The 20,811-nt window shown below is 49.4% G+C and overlaps 1 protein-coding gene across 1 annotated transcript in view; it reads left to right on the top strand.

Annotated features, from left to right (window-relative positions):
- LOC310752354 (nuclear factor 1 X-type-like) overlaps positions 1–20,811 on the top strand; it is a gene marked incomplete at its 5' end in the record, with an annotated part of 229,254 nt that overhangs the window by 36,786 nt on the left and 171,657 nt on the right. The window contains 2 exon segments of the mRNA XM_083592463.1: positions 15,794–15,953; positions 15,956–16,012. Coding sequence (XP_083448589.1) covers positions 15,794–15,953; positions 15,956–16,012 — 217 coding nt within the window.

Below are 20,811 nucleotides of genomic sequence, written 5' to 3'. Positions count from 1 at the left end.
AATGGACATGGCAGGTCTTGCTTTGGATCTAGTGTTCTCAGCTGCACCAGAAGTTGGTGATCTGGAGAGTGGGGCTTTTATGCTGGCTCTCCTGTCATGGCAGGTCACTTCCTCATCACTTCCAGTTGTCACTTCTCTGCCAGGATGATGGGTCTGTTAGAATGGTTGTCCCTGGGTGCTGCTGCTGCTGCTGCCGCCGCCACCTCCATAGATTATGCTCCTATTGAAGCCCAGCTTGCTTTGTGGGATAAGGAGTGATCAGGTGCCCCATCCTGCTGAATTGAGGCTGCTCAGCTCCTTGGTTTACCAGTGATCTGGGATGCAATGCAGCAGTTAGGGAGAACTCAGGTGGCAGAAAACCTGCCATGAATCTGACCCATGTCTTGTGAACACAAGACCAAGTGCAACAGAGCTGCAAGGCCTCTCTAACCTTTTGCCTGCGCTTGGGAGGAAAGGGAGAGCTGTGACACAATGGGGGGTAGGAGCAAAGAAGAAGAAGAAGAAGAGGAGGAGTTTGGATTTGATGTCCTGCTTTATCACTACCCTCAAAATAGCTAACCTTCTCCTTTCCCTTCCTCCCCCACAACAAACACTCTGTGAGGTGAGTGGGGCTGAGAGACTTCAGAGAAGTGTGACTAGCCCAAGGTCACCCAGCAGCTGCATGTGGAGGAGCAGGGAAGTGAACCCGGTTCACCAGATTACGAGTCTACTGCTCTTAACCACTACATCACACGGGCTCCTTACTGTAGGCAAGTCCTCCCTAACCTGATTCCCCCCAGATGTGGTTGGACTCCAACTCCTCTCAGCCAGTGGCATAGGAAGGGGGGCGCAGGCCACCCCGGGTGTCATCACTGAGGGAGGGGGGTGACAAAATGGCAAAATATGTGTTGTTGTTTTTTAAATTAAAAATTGGAGTAACGACACTTTTTTTAAAAAAAAACAACAACTCCTGCACCCACCGCACCCCGCTTCCTATGCCACTGGCAACTAGGTGAGGTGGGGGGCACTGGGCGCCACACTGTGGGGCCTGCAGCGTCCCTGAGCCATGTGTCTCTCCTGAGGGGGAGGTGGTGGGTGGACTGCCTGCAAGCTCTGCGCTGCTTTTTCAAGCGGCGTGGGGCTTGTGTCTGCCCACCGCTTCAGCCGCCCTACAGCTGAGGGGGAGGCTGCGGAGGGGCTCCACGCAGCGCACGCTGCCTTGCCTCGCCCCGCCCCCATGGGCAGCTCACCCTGCCCCCAGCTGCAGGACACACGCGCCGCGCCGGGCATCTGAGCGGCTAGCCACGCCGCTGCTCTCAACCCTGACCAGCATGGCCACAAATGGTCACACACAATGGGAGATGTCACCCGGCAACTTCAGGAGGGTACCAGCTTGGGCTCTAGGGTTTTTACATCCTTAACAGGTGTTAAGACACAGGGAGGTAAAGAACAGAAGGCAAAGCACGAGTACTTAAATTCTCAGATTGGGGCTGGGTGACTTCTTTTCAAACAAGTCTCCTTAGCACTAGTTAGGATTGACACAACAGAGCACCGCTGTAGGCGTGACTGAAAACTTCATCATACCAAAAATAAAAATTCTTGCACACAGAAAATTGTTCTTTCAGGAAGAAGGTTAGTCTACAATCCTTTTCTCTGATGTCTCATTTCCTGTGTATGGGGCATTTTTAATTTTTTAATTTTGGTTATGGGGGAGCTTTCAATCATGTCAGCCCCAACCTGGAGTGGCTTTACTGTCCCACTGAGAAATAGGCTTTAGCTTCCTGACTGGAAGGATAATAAGAACGTAGAAGGTGTTGGGATACCTGGGTGTGCTCGTCTTCTTCCTTTTTCTCTCTTCTTGTGGAAGGCAAGAAGCTTTTGTAGCCCAAGAGTGCCTACTTTAAAAAAGAAAAGAAAAAGAAAGAAACTGCTTTGATTGTGAAGGAGCGTCTCCACCCCCATCATGCAGCCCGGACACTGAGGTCCAGCACCGAGGGCCTTCTGGCAGTTCCCTCACTGCGAGAAGTGAGGTTACAGGAAACCAGGCAGAGGGCCTACTTGGTGGCAGCACCTTCCCTGTGGAATGCCCAATGCCCTCCCATCAGATGTCAAGGAAATAAACAACAATCTGACTTTTAGAAGACATCTGAAGGCAGCGCTGTTTAGGGAAGTTTGTAATGTTTGATCTTTTATCGTGTTTTTAATATTCTCTTGGGAGTCACCCAGAGTGTCTGAGGAAACCCAGCGAGATGGGTGGGGTATAAATTATTATTATTATTATTATTATTATTATTATTATTATTATTATTAGGCTGATGCAACCTGAGGTGATCTCAGCCTTTTGCAAGTGACATTTGCACCTGTGGGGTGGGTGGGAACAGGGAGCAGGAAGCAGGGAGGAACGCTGTCCATAGGAGCTCAAGCTGGTGGATGCTCTTGTTCAGGGAACTGTCTCTTGGAGTTAAGTGCTGAAAGCACCTGAGTGACAGTGACGTGTGTTAACCATGCATGAGCAATTGCAGTGTTTGGGTTAGTCAGCCTCCAACTGTGCAGCCCTGGGCTTGTATCTCACCTTTTTCCTGGACAGGACATCCGTAGTGGCTACCCATTTTCTACCAAGCCAGGTTCGAGGTTATGTTAATTGACAAAGCCATGGACAACTTAAGTCCTGGGTAGGCTAGGGACCACCTGAATCCTTATTTTCCCAGTTTGATCACTGAGATCTTTTGTAGGATCGTCTGCTGGTCCTCTGCTATTTGACATCACCAACCTTAAGTGTGGACTGCTCTTCCAGTAGAGATCCAGCAGACACCTTCTATAATAACCTTTAAAGGTTTGCTGTAAATTCTTCTGTGCTGCAAGGCTTATTCAGAAAAGCATTTTCTGGAATAGTTAACTGGTTATCTGTTTTAATTTTGGTGTGGCTTTTAGTCGTATTACATGGTTGTAAACTACTTTGATGTTTTTCGTAAAATCGCAGTGCTGAAGTATTCAAATGAATAAATACTGTTTGGGGCTCCAGTGCAGGAAAATTGAAACCTGAGAGGTGCACCTCAGGATCTCTTGCAATTTTCTGGAGGAAGTCAGGCGGCAACATTTGAATTGCTCTTGCCTCTGTGCCATTATTCAGCATCCCCTGTGACCACAGTGCAGTAAGGCCAGATTCCACTTCTCAGAATACAGAGTGTAGTGCTGGACAGAGGAGTGACAAATGAGCCGAGCTGCTCTAAGGCGCTCTGCTTTGATCAGACATCTCTGTTCTTATGAAAGCTTCATTTGCTTATATTTGATTAATACTAATGTTAGAATACAATAGCAAGCCAAATACTATACATAGAACTGTGTGTGTGTGTGTGTGTGTGTGTGTGTGTGTGTGTGTCTGCATGGTGTTCCCTCTTTCACTGATGTTCAGCCTGTGCCATAGTTTTCGTAACCAACATGACACCATCTATGCAGAAATGGGAGGGATTGGAAGGGAAGCCCCAATGTTTGTTGTTGTTTAGTCGTTTAGTCTTGTCCGATTCTTCGTGACCCCATGGACCAGAGCGCGCCAGGCACTCCTGTCTTCCACTGCCTCCCGCAGTTTGGTCAAACTCATGCTGGTAACTTCGAGAACACTGTCCAGCCATCTCGTCCTCTGTCGTCCCCTTCTCCTTGTGCCCTCCATCTTTCCCAACATCAGGGTCTTTTCCAGGGAGTCTTCTCTTCTCATGAGGTGGCCAGAGTATTGGAGCCTCAGCTTCCTTCCAGTGAACAAAACCCTAAGTTGGGGGGGGGAGGGGAAAACTCAAGGACAGTCCAATGAGGATTAAGCATGCTGAGTAGCAACAGAGTGTCACAGGAAAAGTGAATAAAAAACCAGTTAGGAGAGGGATTAGAATGATGTGTCTAGAATCCTGTATGGCAGCACTGCAACATTGTGTGGCAGGTCCCACTTGTATATACAGGCAATGACCAATTTATGCACGTCCAATTGACATGTGACCATGACCGCATGCATTGCGGCAACGATCGCAAGCAATGACTCGGAACACAACTCCCATGCAAATTGAGGCTTTCCTGTATTTAAAACCCTGCCTGAGACAGAAATTATCACTGGTGACTTGGTGCAGGTAGCAGGCCCCTTATACCAATGGATACCACGGAGCTCCCCTACCGTTGTCATAGGTGAGACAAAAGTCATTATTATTATATCTATATCCCACTCCCCACCCCCTCAGAACCAGGAGTCAAGACAACTCACAAAATGAATAAAACACAGAAAGTTAAAAACAAATAAAAGACAATAGTTAATAAGTAATTAAACCATAATGATATTAAAACGATAGAAAAGAAATCTATAAAACCTAATAAAGAAACTTAGGTAAAAAAAAAAAAGGCACAGCATATTTTTAAATGCACCCTTTCCTTAGAAACAATGAATTCTCAAAAGAATTAAGCAGACAAGAAGACAGAACAGCAAGGAGGGAGCTACTCTATCCTTTCTAGGAAGGAAGTTCCAAAGTTGACTGCTATACTTTACAAGCATGCAAAGTGTGGTACCATCTTTCCCTGTTTAGGGAAGTTTTTAATGTTTGATATTTTACTGTGTTTTTAATATCTTGTTGGAAGCTGCCCAGAGTAGTGGGTGGCGGGGGGCAGCCAGATGGGCACGGTATAAGTAATAAATTATTATTATTATTATTATTATTATTATTATTATTATTATTTCTAGCTTTTGCTCTTTCTAGGAATTAGGTTACCATTAAGGTGGCAGGAAGGGCAGGCAGAGTAGGAGAGAGATTAGCTTTTGCCCAAAGCCAGAGAGCAAATTCATGACAATAAAGGGATTCAGACCCAGGTCTCCCTATCTACTCACACAGTTAACAAAGCATATCACTAAATGCTCTGACGCTTGCCACAAATTGCCACTCACACGTGAGACACTGGAAATCCAGAGCAAAAGCAAATTGCTGGGTGGCTGATAAGGCCCCCGAGTGGTGGTGGTGGGGGGAAGGACTGGCCCTCATTGTGGCAGTCTATAGCTCAGAGAGGCAGAATTGGCCCGCCTGCCCTCTTTCTGGCAGCAGGTCCTTGAGTAGTTATTATTCACTGGATCATCTCATTGTGAGGTGAGGGAGGGAAGGATTGTTCGCAGCCCATTCTTTGGTGAGTGGGGAAGAGATATCAGTGGTGCCTTGAATAGGAAGCTGTGCATTTCATAGACCAGCTTGGAGCTGAGCCCTGGCGTGGGTCTGCTACATCCCATTTGGTGGTGATTGATGGCTCCCGGTAATGGAGTGGTCGATGCTTAGAGGTTGCGTGGGGCTGGAGCTAAGGCTGCCATCCACCTGGCAAGAGGAGAATTCAGAGCACTCTGTGGCCCACTGTGTCTTCCTAGGGTCTCTGGAAGTTACTGAGAATGCATACTGGTGCGAATGAGATCTCCCAGCCCTTGCCTGCTTGATGGTTTTTTGAGAGACTGGACGGTCCAACATTTTGCTGCCTGAAGCTTTATTCTCCTAGCTTGGATGCTGAGGCTTTCAAGGCCTAATTGAGGAGGGTGGAGAGAGGCAGAGGGCATGTCTCTCCCTGTGATATCCGTCATTGCACACTACAGCCAGTACAAATTTTTAAGGGAAGGTGCAAGACACATTGGATTTGCCTTACTGATCACAGTGGATGCTCATAGCTGACTTTTCTGCACCATTGGGGTGTGGAGAGTCCCATAGATTATTGCCTTGTGAATTATTTAATTTATCTGCAAATCTTAGGCTGACACAAGTTTGTTTAAGAAAAAAAAGAGGAAGCTCTGCCCACTTACCCATTATTTCATTTGTTTATTAATTACTTTTATACCTCCCCTTTTCCATAAAATATGCCCAAGGCAGCTAAAAACTATCCAATGGACAAAAGAAAATAATTCTTGCACGTACCAAATAAGCATTATCACAATAAAACAATGTAAGAATCAGACCAGAGCAGATTAATGGCTAAAAAGGCATCCCTGTCAAGCCATTCACAAGACAATCATCATCTGTTAGATCTACACTATGAGATGGCTGCAGAAAAGCACTTTGTGCAGGTGGAACTGGCCCCACTGTTCCGCCCTAAAGGTTTACCTGAGCCACTCAGTGCTGCTGTTTCATTGCTGTTGAAGAATGAGAGACCAACTAATTCATCCCTTGCTGGCATGTAGCCTTGCCAACCCAGTTCTAGTCACGTGGGGTCACTTCTCTTTTGGTCTGCAGGTGGAGTATCACATAATTGATTCCCCCCCACACACACCCAAAAATTATTCTGCATATAGTTGAGAAACCCTCCCTATGAGATACATTGGCTGCCAGTTTTTGACCAAAAAGCAGGCTAAAAAAATTCACAAACGAGCATCGCATCATGTGATTTCCCACCTGCGGTTTGAAGCGGTACAGCCCAGGCATAGATTTGCCACTTCAGTAAGAGCTGGCTTATTGCTTCTTGAGTATATTTTGTTTTGTTTTGTTTTCTGTTATTATCTGAAGTGTGAGTGTGACAAACATGTGTTTGCTTGCATGTGTTTCATACAGGTGCTCTAATCAGAGCACCAGGGTTGGCTACAGCTCCCTGTGGACTCTGCATTCTGTTGCAAATCTGGGTTTGCTGCTGCCAAGTCTGTGAACTGACCACGAGTGGAAATTTGTCGAGGGATCCTGTTGTTCTCCTTTGATCTGGATTCCTCACATTGACCGGCATGGCCTCCAATGCATGATTCTGTGGTGCTCTGATATGGGCTTTTCCTGGAAAGCTGAGCCATTAAATTGATGTATAGCTTCAATTTCTGTAAAGTTGAAAAGTTATGTATCTATGTGAGAGAACCAACTGTATTTAACAGGGTGTTTACTATGACTTCCATAACCAGCTGTTTCAAACCACATATATCTATGGTACTTTGAGCACTGCAGGGTTCAGATTCCAGATCCCAATCTTGTTTTGGCTTTCAGTTCCACCCTTCTATTTCATCCTTTAATGGGCAGCATTCCCTGCCCTCGATATTAATGAAGTACGCTAGAAGTGCCATGCGATCCAATCAATTGCCTGTGTGGGAAATTAGAGCATGAAGCTGTGTGCACTGGGATGAGAGCCCAGCCAGTCCAGTCTCCACCCTCAGCCCTAGGAGAAGCTGCTTCGAAAGCAGAGGCGGCAGTCCTAGCCCTTCTGGGCAGGACTAGGATCAGGGCTTGGTTGGACACCCTGTGAGTGATACTTGTTTGTTACCTGTTTCTCCCATCCTCATCTGCTGGTGTGGCTTTGTTGAATCCAGAGAAGAGAGTAGTTTGCCCACTCTTCCATGGCAAAGTCTAGATAAGTAACTGGGAGCATGAGGGCCAAATCCAGCCCCTAGCGTAGCCTCTGATCCTGTGGATTCAGTCCTATAATCCTAGAAGAGAATAATAGAAGTGTCAAGTTGGAAGGGACCCCAAGATCTGTTCATCTAGTCCAACCTCCTGCAATGCAAGAATCACAACTAAAGCACCCATGACAGATAGCCATTAACTTCTGCTTAATAACCTCCAAGGAAGGAGAGTCTACAACCTCTCAGGGGAGACCATTCCACTGTCAAGCAGCTCTTACTGTCAGAAAGTTCTTCCTGATGTTTAGTCGGAATCTCCTTTCTTGTAACTAGAAGCCGTTGGTTCGAGGCCTACCCTCCAGAGCAGGAGAAAACAAGCTTCTTCCCTCTTCCATGTGACAGCAGTAGAGATATTTGAAGATGGCTATCATATCTCCTCTCAGTCTCCTCTTTTCCAGGCTAAACATACCCAGCTCCGTAAATCAGTCCTCAAAGGCTTGGCTTCCAGACCCTTGATCATCTTGGTCACCCTCTTCTGCATACATTCCAGCTTGTCAACACTCTACTTAAATTGTGGTGCCCAGAATTGGGCACAGTATTCTGAGTGTGGTCTAAGGCAGAATAGTGGTACTATTACTTCCCTCGATCTGGACACTATACTTCTGTTGATGCAGCCCAGAATACCATTAGATTTTTCTGCTGCTGCATCACACTGTTGACTCATGTTAAGCTTGTGGTCCACCAAGACTCCTAGATCCTTTTCACATGTACTGCTAGTAAACCAGGTGTCCCCATCTTGTATTTGTGCATCTGATTCTTCCTGCCTAAGTGCAGAACCTTACATTTGTCCCCATTGGAATTCATTTTGTTAGCTTGGGCCCAGATCTCCAATCTGTTAAGGTCATTTTGAATTCTGATTCTGTCTTCTGCGGCATTAGCGACCCATCCCAATTTGATGTTATCTGCAAATTTGATCCTGTTCCCACTGTTACTGCTCTTCAGTCACTTTCACCCAAGACATGGTCAAAAGGGTTTCTTAAGCCTATTTCCTGCAGAGCAAAGGAAGCTCTGGCAAAGCCTGCCCCCCGCCTTTGATGCACCTAATACCTCAGTCCCATGCACAAGCTAAGACACATGGAGATGGTAGTGATCAGCTGAAGTGACCAAAGGAAAGGTTCCTGCTCACACAGGGGGAGACGCGGTAAAAGAGCAGGCTGCCCCTGTCCTCTTGGCTTGTATAGAAGTGGGTGGGGCTTATGCTGCTCTCCCCCGAGGAAGTTTCTTGATGGGAAGCAAAGTTACCCATCTCCTGCTCCACAATATTTGTAGACCTCCTTGTTAAGCTACTGGAGCAAAACCGAAGTTAATAAATAGCAAGGGTGGGCGAACCACTCCAGAGAAATAACCACCCATATTACCCCTGAGGAGAGAGCCAGTGTGGTGTAGTGGTTAAGAGCGGTGGACTCGTAAACTGGTGAACCGGGTTCGCGTCTCCGCTCCTCCACATGCAGCTGCTGGGTGACCTTGGGCTAGGCACACTTCTCTGAAGTCTCTCAGCCTCACTCACCTCACAGAGTGTTTGTTGTGGGGGAGGAAGGGGAAAGGAGATTGTTAGCCGCTTTGAGACTCCTTCGGGTAGTGATAAAGCGGGATATCAAATCCAAACTCCTCCTCCTCCTCTTCTTCTTCTTCTTCTTCTTCTTCTTCTTCTTCTTCTTCTTCTTCTTCTTCTTCTTCTGAAACATCTACCGGTATATCAGAAGGATGAGGAATAGCCAAAGGAAAGGCTATTTTGTTAGTAAGGTGGGTGACACTGAACAGACCATGCAAAGGGTGGGGGGCAGGTACAGATAGGCCAGAAGAGGGGAAATGAATGCTAGTGCATGATATAAAGGTAAAGGGACCCCTGACCATTAGGTCCAGTCGTGACCGACTCTGGGGTTGCGCGCTCATCTCGCTCTATAGGCCGAGGGAGCCGGCGTTTGTCCGCAGACAGCTTCTGGGTCATGTGGCCAGCATGACTAAGCCGCTTCTGGCGAACCAGAGCAGCACATGGAAACGCCGTTTACCTTCTCGCCGGAGCAGTACCTATTTATCTACTTGCACTGGCGTGCTTTCGAACTGCTAGGTTGGCAGGGACCGAGCAACGAGAGCTCACCCCATCGTGGGGATTCGAACCACCGACCTTCTGATCGGCAAGCCCTAGGCTCTGTGGTTTAACCCACAGCGCCGCCCGCGTCCTAGTGCGTGATATAGTTCATGAGAATTGAAAGGTGTTTAATGTGCTGAAATTAAGGGGACATAGCTGATCATCTCAGTTTTAGAGGTGGTTCATAAAATAGCAAAAGCAACTAACAGACTTATGGCATCTTAAAGACGAACTGCTTTATTGTGGCACAAGCTAGTCCACAAAATCTGATGCCATAATAAAGCAGTTTGCCTTTAACGTGCCCGTGGGCTGCTTTTTTTGCGGCAACAGACAAATGTAATGGTTACTCTCTGCAAAGGTTTATTCTCATAGGCAACCCCCTAATACATATCTGGCTAGCTCGCTTTGCCCCACCCTGCCTCTTATTGTAAGGTAATTGGACCCAGCTTCTATAAAGAGTGTGTGGCAGCCTCCCAAGGATATTTAGTCAGGCCAGATGACTCACACAGCCACTGGCATTCACACTTCATGAGTGTCTAAAGGTCACTTGGGCAACTTAGGTAAGAGGTAGATCAGAAGTCTGACCTACTTCAAACTCAGTTAGTTCTGCAATGTATGCTCAAACTATATGAGATACGCAACTGTATGCACCCCCCCAAAAAACCCACACACATTTAAAATGAAAAGTGATTTGGGGAGGTTGAGTGGAAGAGCAGCCAGTGGGAAGGAGGTGCTTAAGCCTTTTCTCATGGGATTTTGTTGTTGTTCCTATTTGATTATGGTGGTTATATAATAATGTCTTTGGGGGGTGTATGCCCCCCCAAGTGGGTTACAACAAATCAAGAAAAGACAACATTCAGATAGTTGACAGTAAAACAATTCTTTTAAAAAACACAATTATAAAACAACTGGAATACGGCTTGCAATATAAAAATCTATAGGCTTTTCATAGAGTACAACCCAGAGATAGCCATATGAATTTCCTTGGGGAAGGCACTCTAGAGGTATGGGGCCACCACAGGGAAGGCCCTGTCCCTGGTACTACCCAGCCTGGTACTCGAGCCAGAGAGCAGAACCTTGGGTGCTGGTCTTCAAGCTTGGGCAGATACATAAGGATGGAGGCTGTCCTTCAAAAGCACCATGCAACTTTTCTCCCTATGAGGGAAAAGTTTTAGGGACTGAGGGAGAAAAGGGTTAAGCACCTCCTTCCCATTGGCAAATCTTTTACTCAAGACTGCAGTCTCCTGCTGTGGTTTTCATTAAAACAAATATCAGTGAAAAGTTAAAAAAACACAACAAAACAAAACCCCTGCATGTCACGTATGGTTTGTCCTTTGTCCTAGAAATTGACTTAGCTTTTGACCATCCTTGGGGCTCCTCTGGCATACAGCAGCAGAGTATTGTTTAGCATGGGGCCCTCATGTGATTGGTGGCTTCGTCGGAGTATAGATCTCCACACTGGATTCCGAGGTGGCGTATGTGACTTTGGGGGGGGGGGGAGTCGGGGGAGCCTGGCCATTGCTGACTCAAGTGGAATTCTGAGCTCCTGTTTCTTGGATACAAAGCTTCTGTTCCAGCATCCAAAATTTTACTTGCCTTTTGGTTTATTTCACTTTATTTTATTGTGGAAGAGCATCAGACTGCTGGCTCATATTTAGCTTTATGGTGGATTTTTTTCCACTCTCGGATCCTTCTAATAGTGAGATCACTTAACCGCTGCTTTCTGTTTCTACCGTGTTCCGGCCAAGTTCCCCGTGTTTACCACGGCCACTTTGAATTCTAATCCCTTCCTCAAAAGAGCATGCAATTCTTCTCAATTTTGTTTCTTCTCTGCACTGCCTGTGTATCATGATGGAGTGGTAATAAGCATTTCCACAGGTAAGTCGTCTATATTGGAGTGGGGAATCTGGGGCCTTCCAGACGTTGCTGCACTACCGTCATAGGCTATGCTAGCTGGGACTGATGGAAGTTTGAATCCAGCAACATCTGAAGGGCTACTGCCTCCCCATCCCAATCAATGAATGCATCACTAGTCGAGATGCTTATTAGCGTGAACATTAGAATAGCGAGAGCCCTTACCTGTTACTTCTTCCCACTCTAACATCAAACCATAACAGATGTTATCTGAATATCTGTCAAACTGTGTACCCATCAACTGGTCATTTACTCTGCCATTTTAAGGTTTAGAGAAGTGACGCTTTTGCTGTGGTTAATATTTCGGCTTTACGATAAGCAGAAATAGAGGTGATCTGGAGACGGAATAGCAAGGAGTCCTTAAAGGGCACCCCTTCCTTGTTGGAAATGTCAATTATCTTTCTAGTTGCGGTTTTTAGTCAATCCTGAATAGAAGTGGATTGGAAACAGTGCCCCCTAGAGGTAGATGGGAAACCATGTATCTCATTCCCTTGTCCAAATCACCAGCAGCTCCTAGGGATGCTGTGGAACTGGCACTGTTTAGCAGAGGCCCTGGTCACTTCCACATGACCTGTTCATTGAGCGTTCATCTAGATTTGTTTGCACAAAGTTTGCAGGGAGGTGAGACAATGCTCCTTATTTACTGAGCAATCCCTCCAATTTGTTGGTGGGGAGGTAATACGATGTTGTGCCAAGCAATTGTCATCCCATTTTCTTTGCACTGTCTTTACTGCAAAAAGTCCTCTAGACTTTTTTTTGTGCCCGTTTGTTGTGCCAGAAGCCCAGATCCACTTTGTGCAACCTGAATTTGCTGATGTGTGGTTAATCCCACCTGCAAAGACAGCAGTGGTCCAGAAGGGCCCCGTCTCTTCACCCTCCTACCCAGAGGTGTCCCAAAACATTTTGCTGTGTCAGTTGTCAACCGTTAAGTCCCTTACAGTAGAGGATGTCGAGGTTCAACTTGCTCCCACAACAAACCTCATAAACCTCACACATTGTATTTGGAAGTGACTTCTTGTCCCCTGTTAACTGGTATATGACTGGATCTATCCCACTTGCAAATTATAAGTTATCTGGAATTACCCTCTTGACCGTCTATAGTCCAAAGGCTAGATCACAAGCCAAGTCAGCCAGGGATCTAGAGTACACATAGCCAATGGTCTGGACCCATTATAACCCTAGCTGCTCTCCAGCTGCCTTGCTTAGGCAGAAATGGTGGAAGAAGCACAGTAATTCCAGACAAGGCTGAGCATTTTGCTGCTGCTGCTGCAGCACCATCAGGAATAGGAGCTACACTGAAGGTGGCAATTGAATACAATGTGCGTGAGAGAGAGGCGGGGGGGGGGGGGGAGGAATGACAGGAGCGATTTTATAATTTGCCCCTCACTTACACTGTGGGATTTTTCTGTTTGTTTTTTTATTATTTACTTGTTTTTATCCTGTCTTTTATTCTGTGAACTGCCCTGAGATCTCATGATGAAGGGTGTAGTAATAATAATAATAATAATAATAATAATAATAATAATAATAATAATAATAATAATTGCACTGTCCATAACTCCCACCCAGAAGAGAGACTGGGGGAGAATCCCCATTAAGATTCTGATAAAGTGGGCTGTAAGCCATGAAACTTTATGCTATAATGAATTCATCAATTTTTAAGGGTTTTGTTGAAAGAAGAGGGTTAATTCCTCCCCATCTCCACCACTGCAGGAAACTCGATTATCCACGCAAAGCAGCCCGTTGCTAATGCCTTTTGGACTGCCGCATGCTCTTGCTACAGTCTCAGTTTAGGAGCTCACGTTTCTTATTTGGGGCCCTGGGCCCTTCCATTTGCATGCCAAGTTGGGCTGCAAGCTGAGCAGACTTGGATTCGGTTCAAATCCTGCCTCTGCCGTGGATACAGGGGCACATCAACACTGCAGACCCACACGGGATTAGGCGTCATACCTCCTTTCCCCATGGAAGCTTAGGCTGTGTGTGTTGGGGGGGGGGGGTAGGTGAGTTAGGCAACTCTGGAAGAATTAGCAGCCTTTCTGGAAAACACATTTCCCAGTTATTACTTGGGGGAAGTCGTGGCCCTGACAGTGCAGTCGTCAGAAATCAGTCACATTGACTTCAGTGGGGTTTACTTCCAGGTAATGGGGTCCAGAAAGGCAGCCTGCAGTGGGGATAAAAGGCAGGGTTTCCCTGGCCCTCAGACCTGCCATGTGTACAGTGGTACCTCGGGTTACATACGCTTCAGGTTACAGTCTCCGCTAACCCAGAAATAGTACCTCGGGTTAAGATCTTTGCTTCAGGATGAGAACAGAAATCGTGCTCCGGCGGCGCAGCAGCAGCAGGAGGCCCCATTAGCTAAAGTGGTGCTTCAGGTTAAGAACAGTTTCAGGTTAAGAACAGACCTCCGGAACGAATTAAGTACTTAACCGGAGGTACCACTGTATATGCATTCCTTGTGTCTCAGTTTCCTAAAGTGAAATGCTGAATGTGGGAATATGTAAAATTACGCGTGCGTGTAACCTTTTTTTTTTACTTTTCTTTTTTTCTGGAGAAAACTCTTGGTTATTTTCCTCTTGTGCGTCCCTTCCGAGGCCAAATAGTTCGTGTAAAAGCAGGCCGGTTTGCTCCTGGCAGTCCGAAAGACCAAAGGGAAGGCATTCTTTGCCTGGCCTGGGACTACCGGAGGCGCCTGGTCCTCACCCCCCTCCGAAAGCAGCAGCAGCCTCGGGCGGGAAAGGATGCGCGAGAAGCGGGGAAGGGCGCGGGGCTTGAGGATGGCACCGAAAACCACCGACGGCGCGGGACGGGGATGTTGCTCTCCTGGAGCGCTTTCGCCAGCGGAGCGTCGCCGCCGTCATCTTCTTCCCTACGCATAGAAAGAGGGGAACCCCCCCCCCAGGAACCCCACCACCGATCCAGGTCCTGGCCTTTTGAACCTGGATCGGCGGCGCACGCCCCTGGCCCGCACCCGGCCTTGGCAGCCTGGCCGGCGGAAAAAGGAGGTCTTTCACGGCGGCTTTGCTCAGGTGAAACTTCCCTCCGTCTTCGCAGGGACTTGAGCCGCCCTCCTTCCCTCGGCTGGCCGCGGCCTGCGCCTGCAACTGGAGCAGCGGGGCTCGGGGTCCCGCAGGCCGGAGAAGGCGGCCTTGCTCGACGGGAGCTCGACGGCCGCAGCAGGCCAAGTCAGGCCTGCTCGGCTTCCTTCCTGCCGCACCCAGAAAGTATTCTGCGGCCCCCTCCTCTTTCCACATCTTTTTTTGGTGGGGGGTGGGGGGGGTTTAGTGGCGGAAGATCCCCATTAACCAAACGGCTCCCCGTCGGGGCCACACTTCAGTTTCAAGCGCAATTCCTCCCGCCCTGGGATCTGGGGTCCCGCCGTGGCCTCCCGCCTTCTTTTCTCTCAGGAGGCCACATGTGCCTCAAGGCCCTGAACCCCCCACCCCTCCAGCCCCACGGGCACACCCTACACACCCACCGAGCCCCTGTTCAATCCATCGCGGGGCCGTGTGCTTGTGCGAGTGCGCGCGCGACGGTTCAGCCGTCGGAAGAGCAGAGCTCTCTCCCTCTCTGCTCGGGGGTTCCCTGAGACTCTCGGCTCCGCTTCTGCCCCAAGTGGGTCTCTGGCAGCGCAGGCAGCTTGTGGTTCCCAACTAGCAAGGATGAGGGCAACTGGAGGGCACCCCACGCCGAAGCCGAAACCTCGCAGACCTCCCTGAAACTGCAGAAAACCGATTTCCCTCAGCCAGGCTGCGGGGTGGGCTGAGGGCGTTCACTCTCCGACTGCCCGTCCCTTCGGATGTCGCCGAGGGGAGAGGGAGACCCAGGCCCCAACAACGGGCATCACCCACCCGCCTCGCCCCCACTTTAATTTCTTGCTTGGTACCAACGGGAGACCCGCACCTTAGACAAGGTCTCTCTCTTTCTCTCTTTTTTAAATCTTGTGCCCACGATCTTCCTCCTGCCTGCCTTCTTCTTCTTTTAAAAAAGCCTCTCTTTCTGCGTCCGTTAGCCATTCCCGCTCCCCCGCACACCTCTGTAGCAAAAGCAAAAAATCTCCCCAAACGGACGAGGGGGGGGGGGTTAGAGACGAGACGAGAGAGACCCTGACTAAGATGGCATTCATCTTTCTGTGGTTTGGAGATCACCATTAATATCTGCTCTTCAAAGGAATCCGAAACTTCCTAACGAGCCAGGGAGTGTTTCTGAGTGCAAAGTGTGCGTGTGGTTCCCCCCCCCCTCCGCGCGCGCCTCCGGTGTGCGGGGTGTGTGTGTTGTGTATGGGCGGGTGGGGGGGGGCGGCGAGTGGGAGGGAGGGAGCTCTCAAAGGCTGGACTCGTGTGTTTTTTTTCTTCCTCCCTCCTCGCTCTCTCTCGCTCGCTCTCTCTCTCTCCCAAGGCAAAAGTGTTCTCCGTTCCAAACTTTGTCTAAACTTTCACTTTCAGAGCTCCGAGGCGGGGTTACAGACCAGCATGGAGTAGAGCGAGAGGCAGCGCCAGAAGGAGCCGCCGCCGCCGCCGCCGCCACAGCTACAGAGAGCGAGAGAGACGCGAGAGCACCCAGCGCCGCCGCCCGAGCTATGCCGCTGCTCGCCTTGTGAACACCCAGTCCCGCAAAAGCAAAGCCCCCAAGTAACCATGTACTCCCCATACTGCCTGACCCAGGTAACCAGACAGCCCAGCTCGCGGTGGAGGGGGGGAGAGGGTGGTGGGTGGGGAGGGGGGGAAATAGAGCGCCCCTTTCTCGCTCCCTTGCTGGGACAGGCGAGCCAGAGGAGCCGGGGGTCGCTTCTGTCCGCGGTTTGCGCCTTGTGTTGTTGTTGTTGTTGTTGTCTGCCCTCCTCCCCTCCCCCTTTCTCCTCCCCCCCCCCCCGTCGCAGCCTCGGCTTCCCGGCTGCCTCGCTCGCTCGCTCTGCCGCGGCGTTTGTTGTCGCTGGCGCCGCCGGTGCGAGGCTTGATTTCTGCCTCCTTTTGCGCGCTTTCGCTGCGGAAGAAAGGGACCCTCGCGCCTTCCCTCCCTCCCCTCCCTCTCCCCCTCCCTCCCTCTCTAAGTCCTCCTTGCAAAGGAGAAGGGGGGGGGGGAGAGGGGGTTGGAGAGAGCCGAGAGGGGAGCGATGGCATCTTTCCAAGCTCTTTGTTATATTCGCTGCACATGGAGTTTAGGAGTTCAGAAAATGGCGCTTCTCCCAAATTTATTTCAAGAAATGTAAAGAGAGAGAAGGGGGGGAGAGCATTGGGGGTGCGGTGGGGGGGCAGGGAGGAGGAGACCTGGGAACCGGGCTGGGTGGCCAAGTGGCGGGTTGAGACCCTGGTTGCATTAGGGGTGGGGGCGTCGGAAAAAGAATGTGCGGGAGAAATGCGAGGTTGTCGCTCGAAACGGGGGGGGGGCAAGCAGGAGAAAAAGAAGTTTCTAAAGTTGAGGAGCGATTTTCAAGATATGCCCGTGCTCTCCGCCCGCGGAGAAGTGCCGTCGCACGTCGGAGGTTGCCCTGGGTGGGCAACGGAGGAGTTGCTGGGGAGAGGGAGGGGGCGCTGGGAGGGGATTCCAGGCAAAGGCGGCGCGCGCGCGGGAGGGGGGGGGGAGAATCTTTATTATTTCGGCGGCGGCTGCGTTTAGTCCCAACCTTGACTTGGGTCTCTCCTTCCTCCCGCCCCCCCCCCGCCTCCTTCTCTCTCCCGCCGCTTGGAGAAAAGGAGCTTAGGCGAAAATCAGAAACTCCTTACTTTATAGCGTGGTGTGTGTGTGTGTGTGGGGGGGTACTTTTAATATTTCATTTCACAAGCTACGCTTGCCTCCCGCTCCTTTCTTGAACGGGGACAGGTAGATGACCCGGTTCCCCCAACCCCGTCCATTTCGGCCCCCTCCGTCGGTTTCCTTAAATAAATAAGCAAACGCTCCAACGGCCCTTCCAGGAATGCGGCTCGGGCGCGCTTGGGCTGCGGGAGAGAGAAGAGGACTTTTGCGCTCATATTTTTCCGCGAGCGAGAAAATTGGCGCCATTGGGGAAAAAATGCGGTTCCGTAGCGGGAGCGGCCAAACACCCTCCCCCCCCCCCGCTCCATACCCGAGGAAGCGCTCTTGGCACATTTCTGCTTTGCTCCGTCTTGGGGGGGGGGAGAAGAGAGGGGAAGAGAAATGTCCCACCCCCACTTTTTTAATGGAGCGCAAAGCAAAGCGCCCGACCCGACCCCGCTTGACTTGCTTGGCTCGCCCGCTCAAGTTCTCTCCCCCGAAGCCGAAGCGCCTCGGCGCGGCGAGTCCCGGGGGAAGGAAGGTGAGGCGCGCCGAGAGGAGCCCAGGCGCGGAGACTGGCGCGTGCGCGCGCGCGCAGGGGCAGAGGGAGAAATTGCTTCGGAAATATATGTAACGAGGAGCCGAGAAGAGCCGGAGACTTACCCAAACCCCCCAACCCCACCCCGCTTAGGCCGAATCAGGCATCTGGAGCGGGGGGGGGGGGAGAGAGAGTTTTGTCTCTTGCCATCGCGTGATAAGTGGTGTGTGGACGTCAAGAAGCGCCATAAGTGGACGGGGAGGGCAAAGCGCAGCCTGGAGAGAAAGGGGTGGGGTGGGGGGCAGAGAGGATAGTCCAGCAGAATAGGAGTGATGATGATGAATGATAATAATAATAATAATAATAATAATAGTAATTACGACGAAGGGCTGAAGGAGCAGTCTGGACCGGGCCGCCTTTCGCCTGCCAGCCCCGGGTGCCAGCCTGTTGAGTCTCGCTCCGCGCCCCCCCCCCCTTTTCCAATCACTGGCCCGCCTGAGTTGCGACGGGTCCGATTGCACAGGCTGCTGGCGAAGAAGCAGCTAGCTCTGCCCGCGCAGCCCGCAGCGCCTTCTTCCCCGGCCGCCCAAGCTGCTTTTGGCCGTCGGGCAAGGGCAAGAATATTGTGCGCGGGGTGTGGGGGTGTGTGTGTGGGGGAGTCGAGGATCTGGGGTGGAGAGCGAGGGCTCCCGGGTCTCTTTCCGCGCGATTCCTCCGGCTCGAAGCGGGGAAAGGCGATCCGAGCCGGAGCGAGCGCGGCCTCACTTCGCTTCCAGAGCCGGAGGGAAGTCGAAAGTTGAGAGAAGCCAGTTGCAGCTCATCGCGCTTACACAAAAGTACACACACACACCCCGGATTCCCTCCGCTCTGCCCCTGTTAACGCGGGAACCCAAAGTAAAAAAAGAAAAAAGCCCCGCCACTTACTTTTGCGGCTCCCAAAATTATATTTATCTGGAAACCCCCAGACTTATTTGAAAGGTCGCCTCGGGTAGACACACAGACGCACATATTTAGGGGAAGGGGAGAACTGCCTTGCGCCCCTTCCACGCGCTGGGCTTGTTTTGAGCAAAAGCAACCCGAGGTGCGTGAAACTTGGAAGCCCCGTCCGGATTTTCCTGACCGTCGGGCGTCCGGATGCCCCCGAAGCGGCTCGGCCGGCCTCCCGAGGTCGCGTCCCTCGCGGAGATCCGTGGCAAACTTTCTGCCGCCTCCTCGGGGGTCCAAGTGGGAGACGCCGTCGCGGCGAAGCCCATCTTCCTACACTATTCTCAGAAATATTGGTGACTAGGAGATAGTTTTCATGGTTGGATTTGGGGCGCAGAGCAGGGAAAGGAAAGCTATATTCGCGTGCGAGGAGAAGTGTTATTTTTTAACTCTTACAGACGAGTGGCAAGCGGAGTATCCGTTCTGAAATACATTTTTTCTTACCCCAACCAAGTTACAATTTTAGCAGCGCGTTGCTTCTCGCTGTTCTGAAAAGATCTCTTCCATGTGTAGCAAATATATATATTATCTATGATGATGAATATAGTTTGAGGGATTGAGCTAGGCGCTGGAAGCGCGTTCCTATGCTTATATGCTTGTCAGAATTGGTGGCTCTAAAACGTTGTGCACAGAATATGTTTACAATTAAATATATTTATATATTACCTCTCTTTTTTTAGCTTAGTGCACGCACGGTGCACACATGCATATGTTGTTGTATGAAATGCAGAACAGCTCAGGCATATTCCATTTTATAAATGTTTACACATTCTGCAATATATTCCATATTATAAACAATTCCTCCTTTATTTTGCTTTACCCAAACATTCTTCCAGTGGTACCTCTAAGGGTGTCTTGCCCATTCCCACTTGCAAACTCCTCCAAAAGTAGTGCATGAAAAATCCAAATAGAAATATCAATAAAACATAGCAATAATCACATGTGAAACATACACAAAAGCAAAGTTGATACCTAAAAATCTTACCAGCAGAGAATTCAATTTAAAATGCCTTTATTGGTATATAATTATTTCTCTGCCTTTTGGAGGCTAAAAATAAATATTTCTTGAGGTAACTAAGAGAACAATGCTAAACATATGATTTGAGGTTTATGGACTACATCCTAAGGCTGGTTCCTCAACAACTACCTGCTTTTTATCTCAGTTTGCAAAAACAACCCAGGGCCATATTTATTTGTTCAGTTAGTTAATGTAAATTCCCTCCCCCCCCCCCTTGGCCCATCTAATTATAAAGACAGATTACAAAACATTGAAACTTATAAAACAGCCCCAAACCTATAAAATAGCGGGGGGGGGGAGAACCTGAAGATCAATCAAAAGAGAGAAGTCCATTAATTGTTAGTATAAGGAGATGTACACATATTTCTGTAGCATATGCATCATTCAAGCTGTGCTATCATAGTAATGCAATATAAGGCCCCTTTTTCGTATTTTGTTTGCTATCTGTTTTAGTGTAGATGAGTATCTAACTTGCAAGGCCTATGGGCAAAGCGAATTTAAGGTGGCGGTTTTGAAAAGAGGAATCCTTGTGTTCAGTTCTTTGCTTTTTGTCTTGCCCCTGGGTCAATGCCAAGGCAGAGAGTCCAGTTTCGTTTCTGCCTCTGGGAAGGAAAACCTTGTGCTCCTTTAAAGAGTTGCCCTTTATTTGTGCCCGATGAATTAAACAAACCTGGCTTGATCCATGGCAAATGCCCTCAGTAGATAAGAGAGGCTCTCTCCTCCCCCCCCCCCCCGCCACCCCTTTGAACTGGATTTCTTTTGTTACGATTTTGTAGGCCTGGTATTTTGTTTCCCTTGTGGATATTCATTCTGCTAGTGACGACCCTCCAAATCACCCACCGCATTCTGAACCCTGTAGGGCTCCCACTTTCCCCAGGTGACATTCCATTCGCTCAACTGATGCATCTCATACCATAAAGAGGCTATCTTGGAGCCCAATCCTGTCCAGCTTGGATTGACCCCAGCTGCCTCTTGTACTATAACCGGTCTTGATCCATTCAGTTAGCTTGGAGTTTTGCTTGCACAGCTTTTGACTTGCATTAGTGTTTTCGGCAGCCAATGTTTGCCCAAGTTCCCGGGGTATTGTACACAGACCTGAAATTATCGTCGTGCCCTCGCAGTCACATTTTTCCTGAAGTGGCCTCCACCACAGAAGTGTTTCATTTATTATGTGGTGGAATGTTGGACTC

This window comes from Podarcis filfolensis (assembly GCF_964270895.1).
Source record: "Podarcis filfolensis genome assembly, chromosome: 17".
Lineage (NCBI taxonomy): Eukaryota > Metazoa > Chordata > Lepidosauria > Squamata > Lacertidae > Podarcis > Podarcis filfolensis.
Note: the sequence above shows the minus strand (reverse complement) of the source record. Positions and strands in the feature narration are given on the sequence as shown.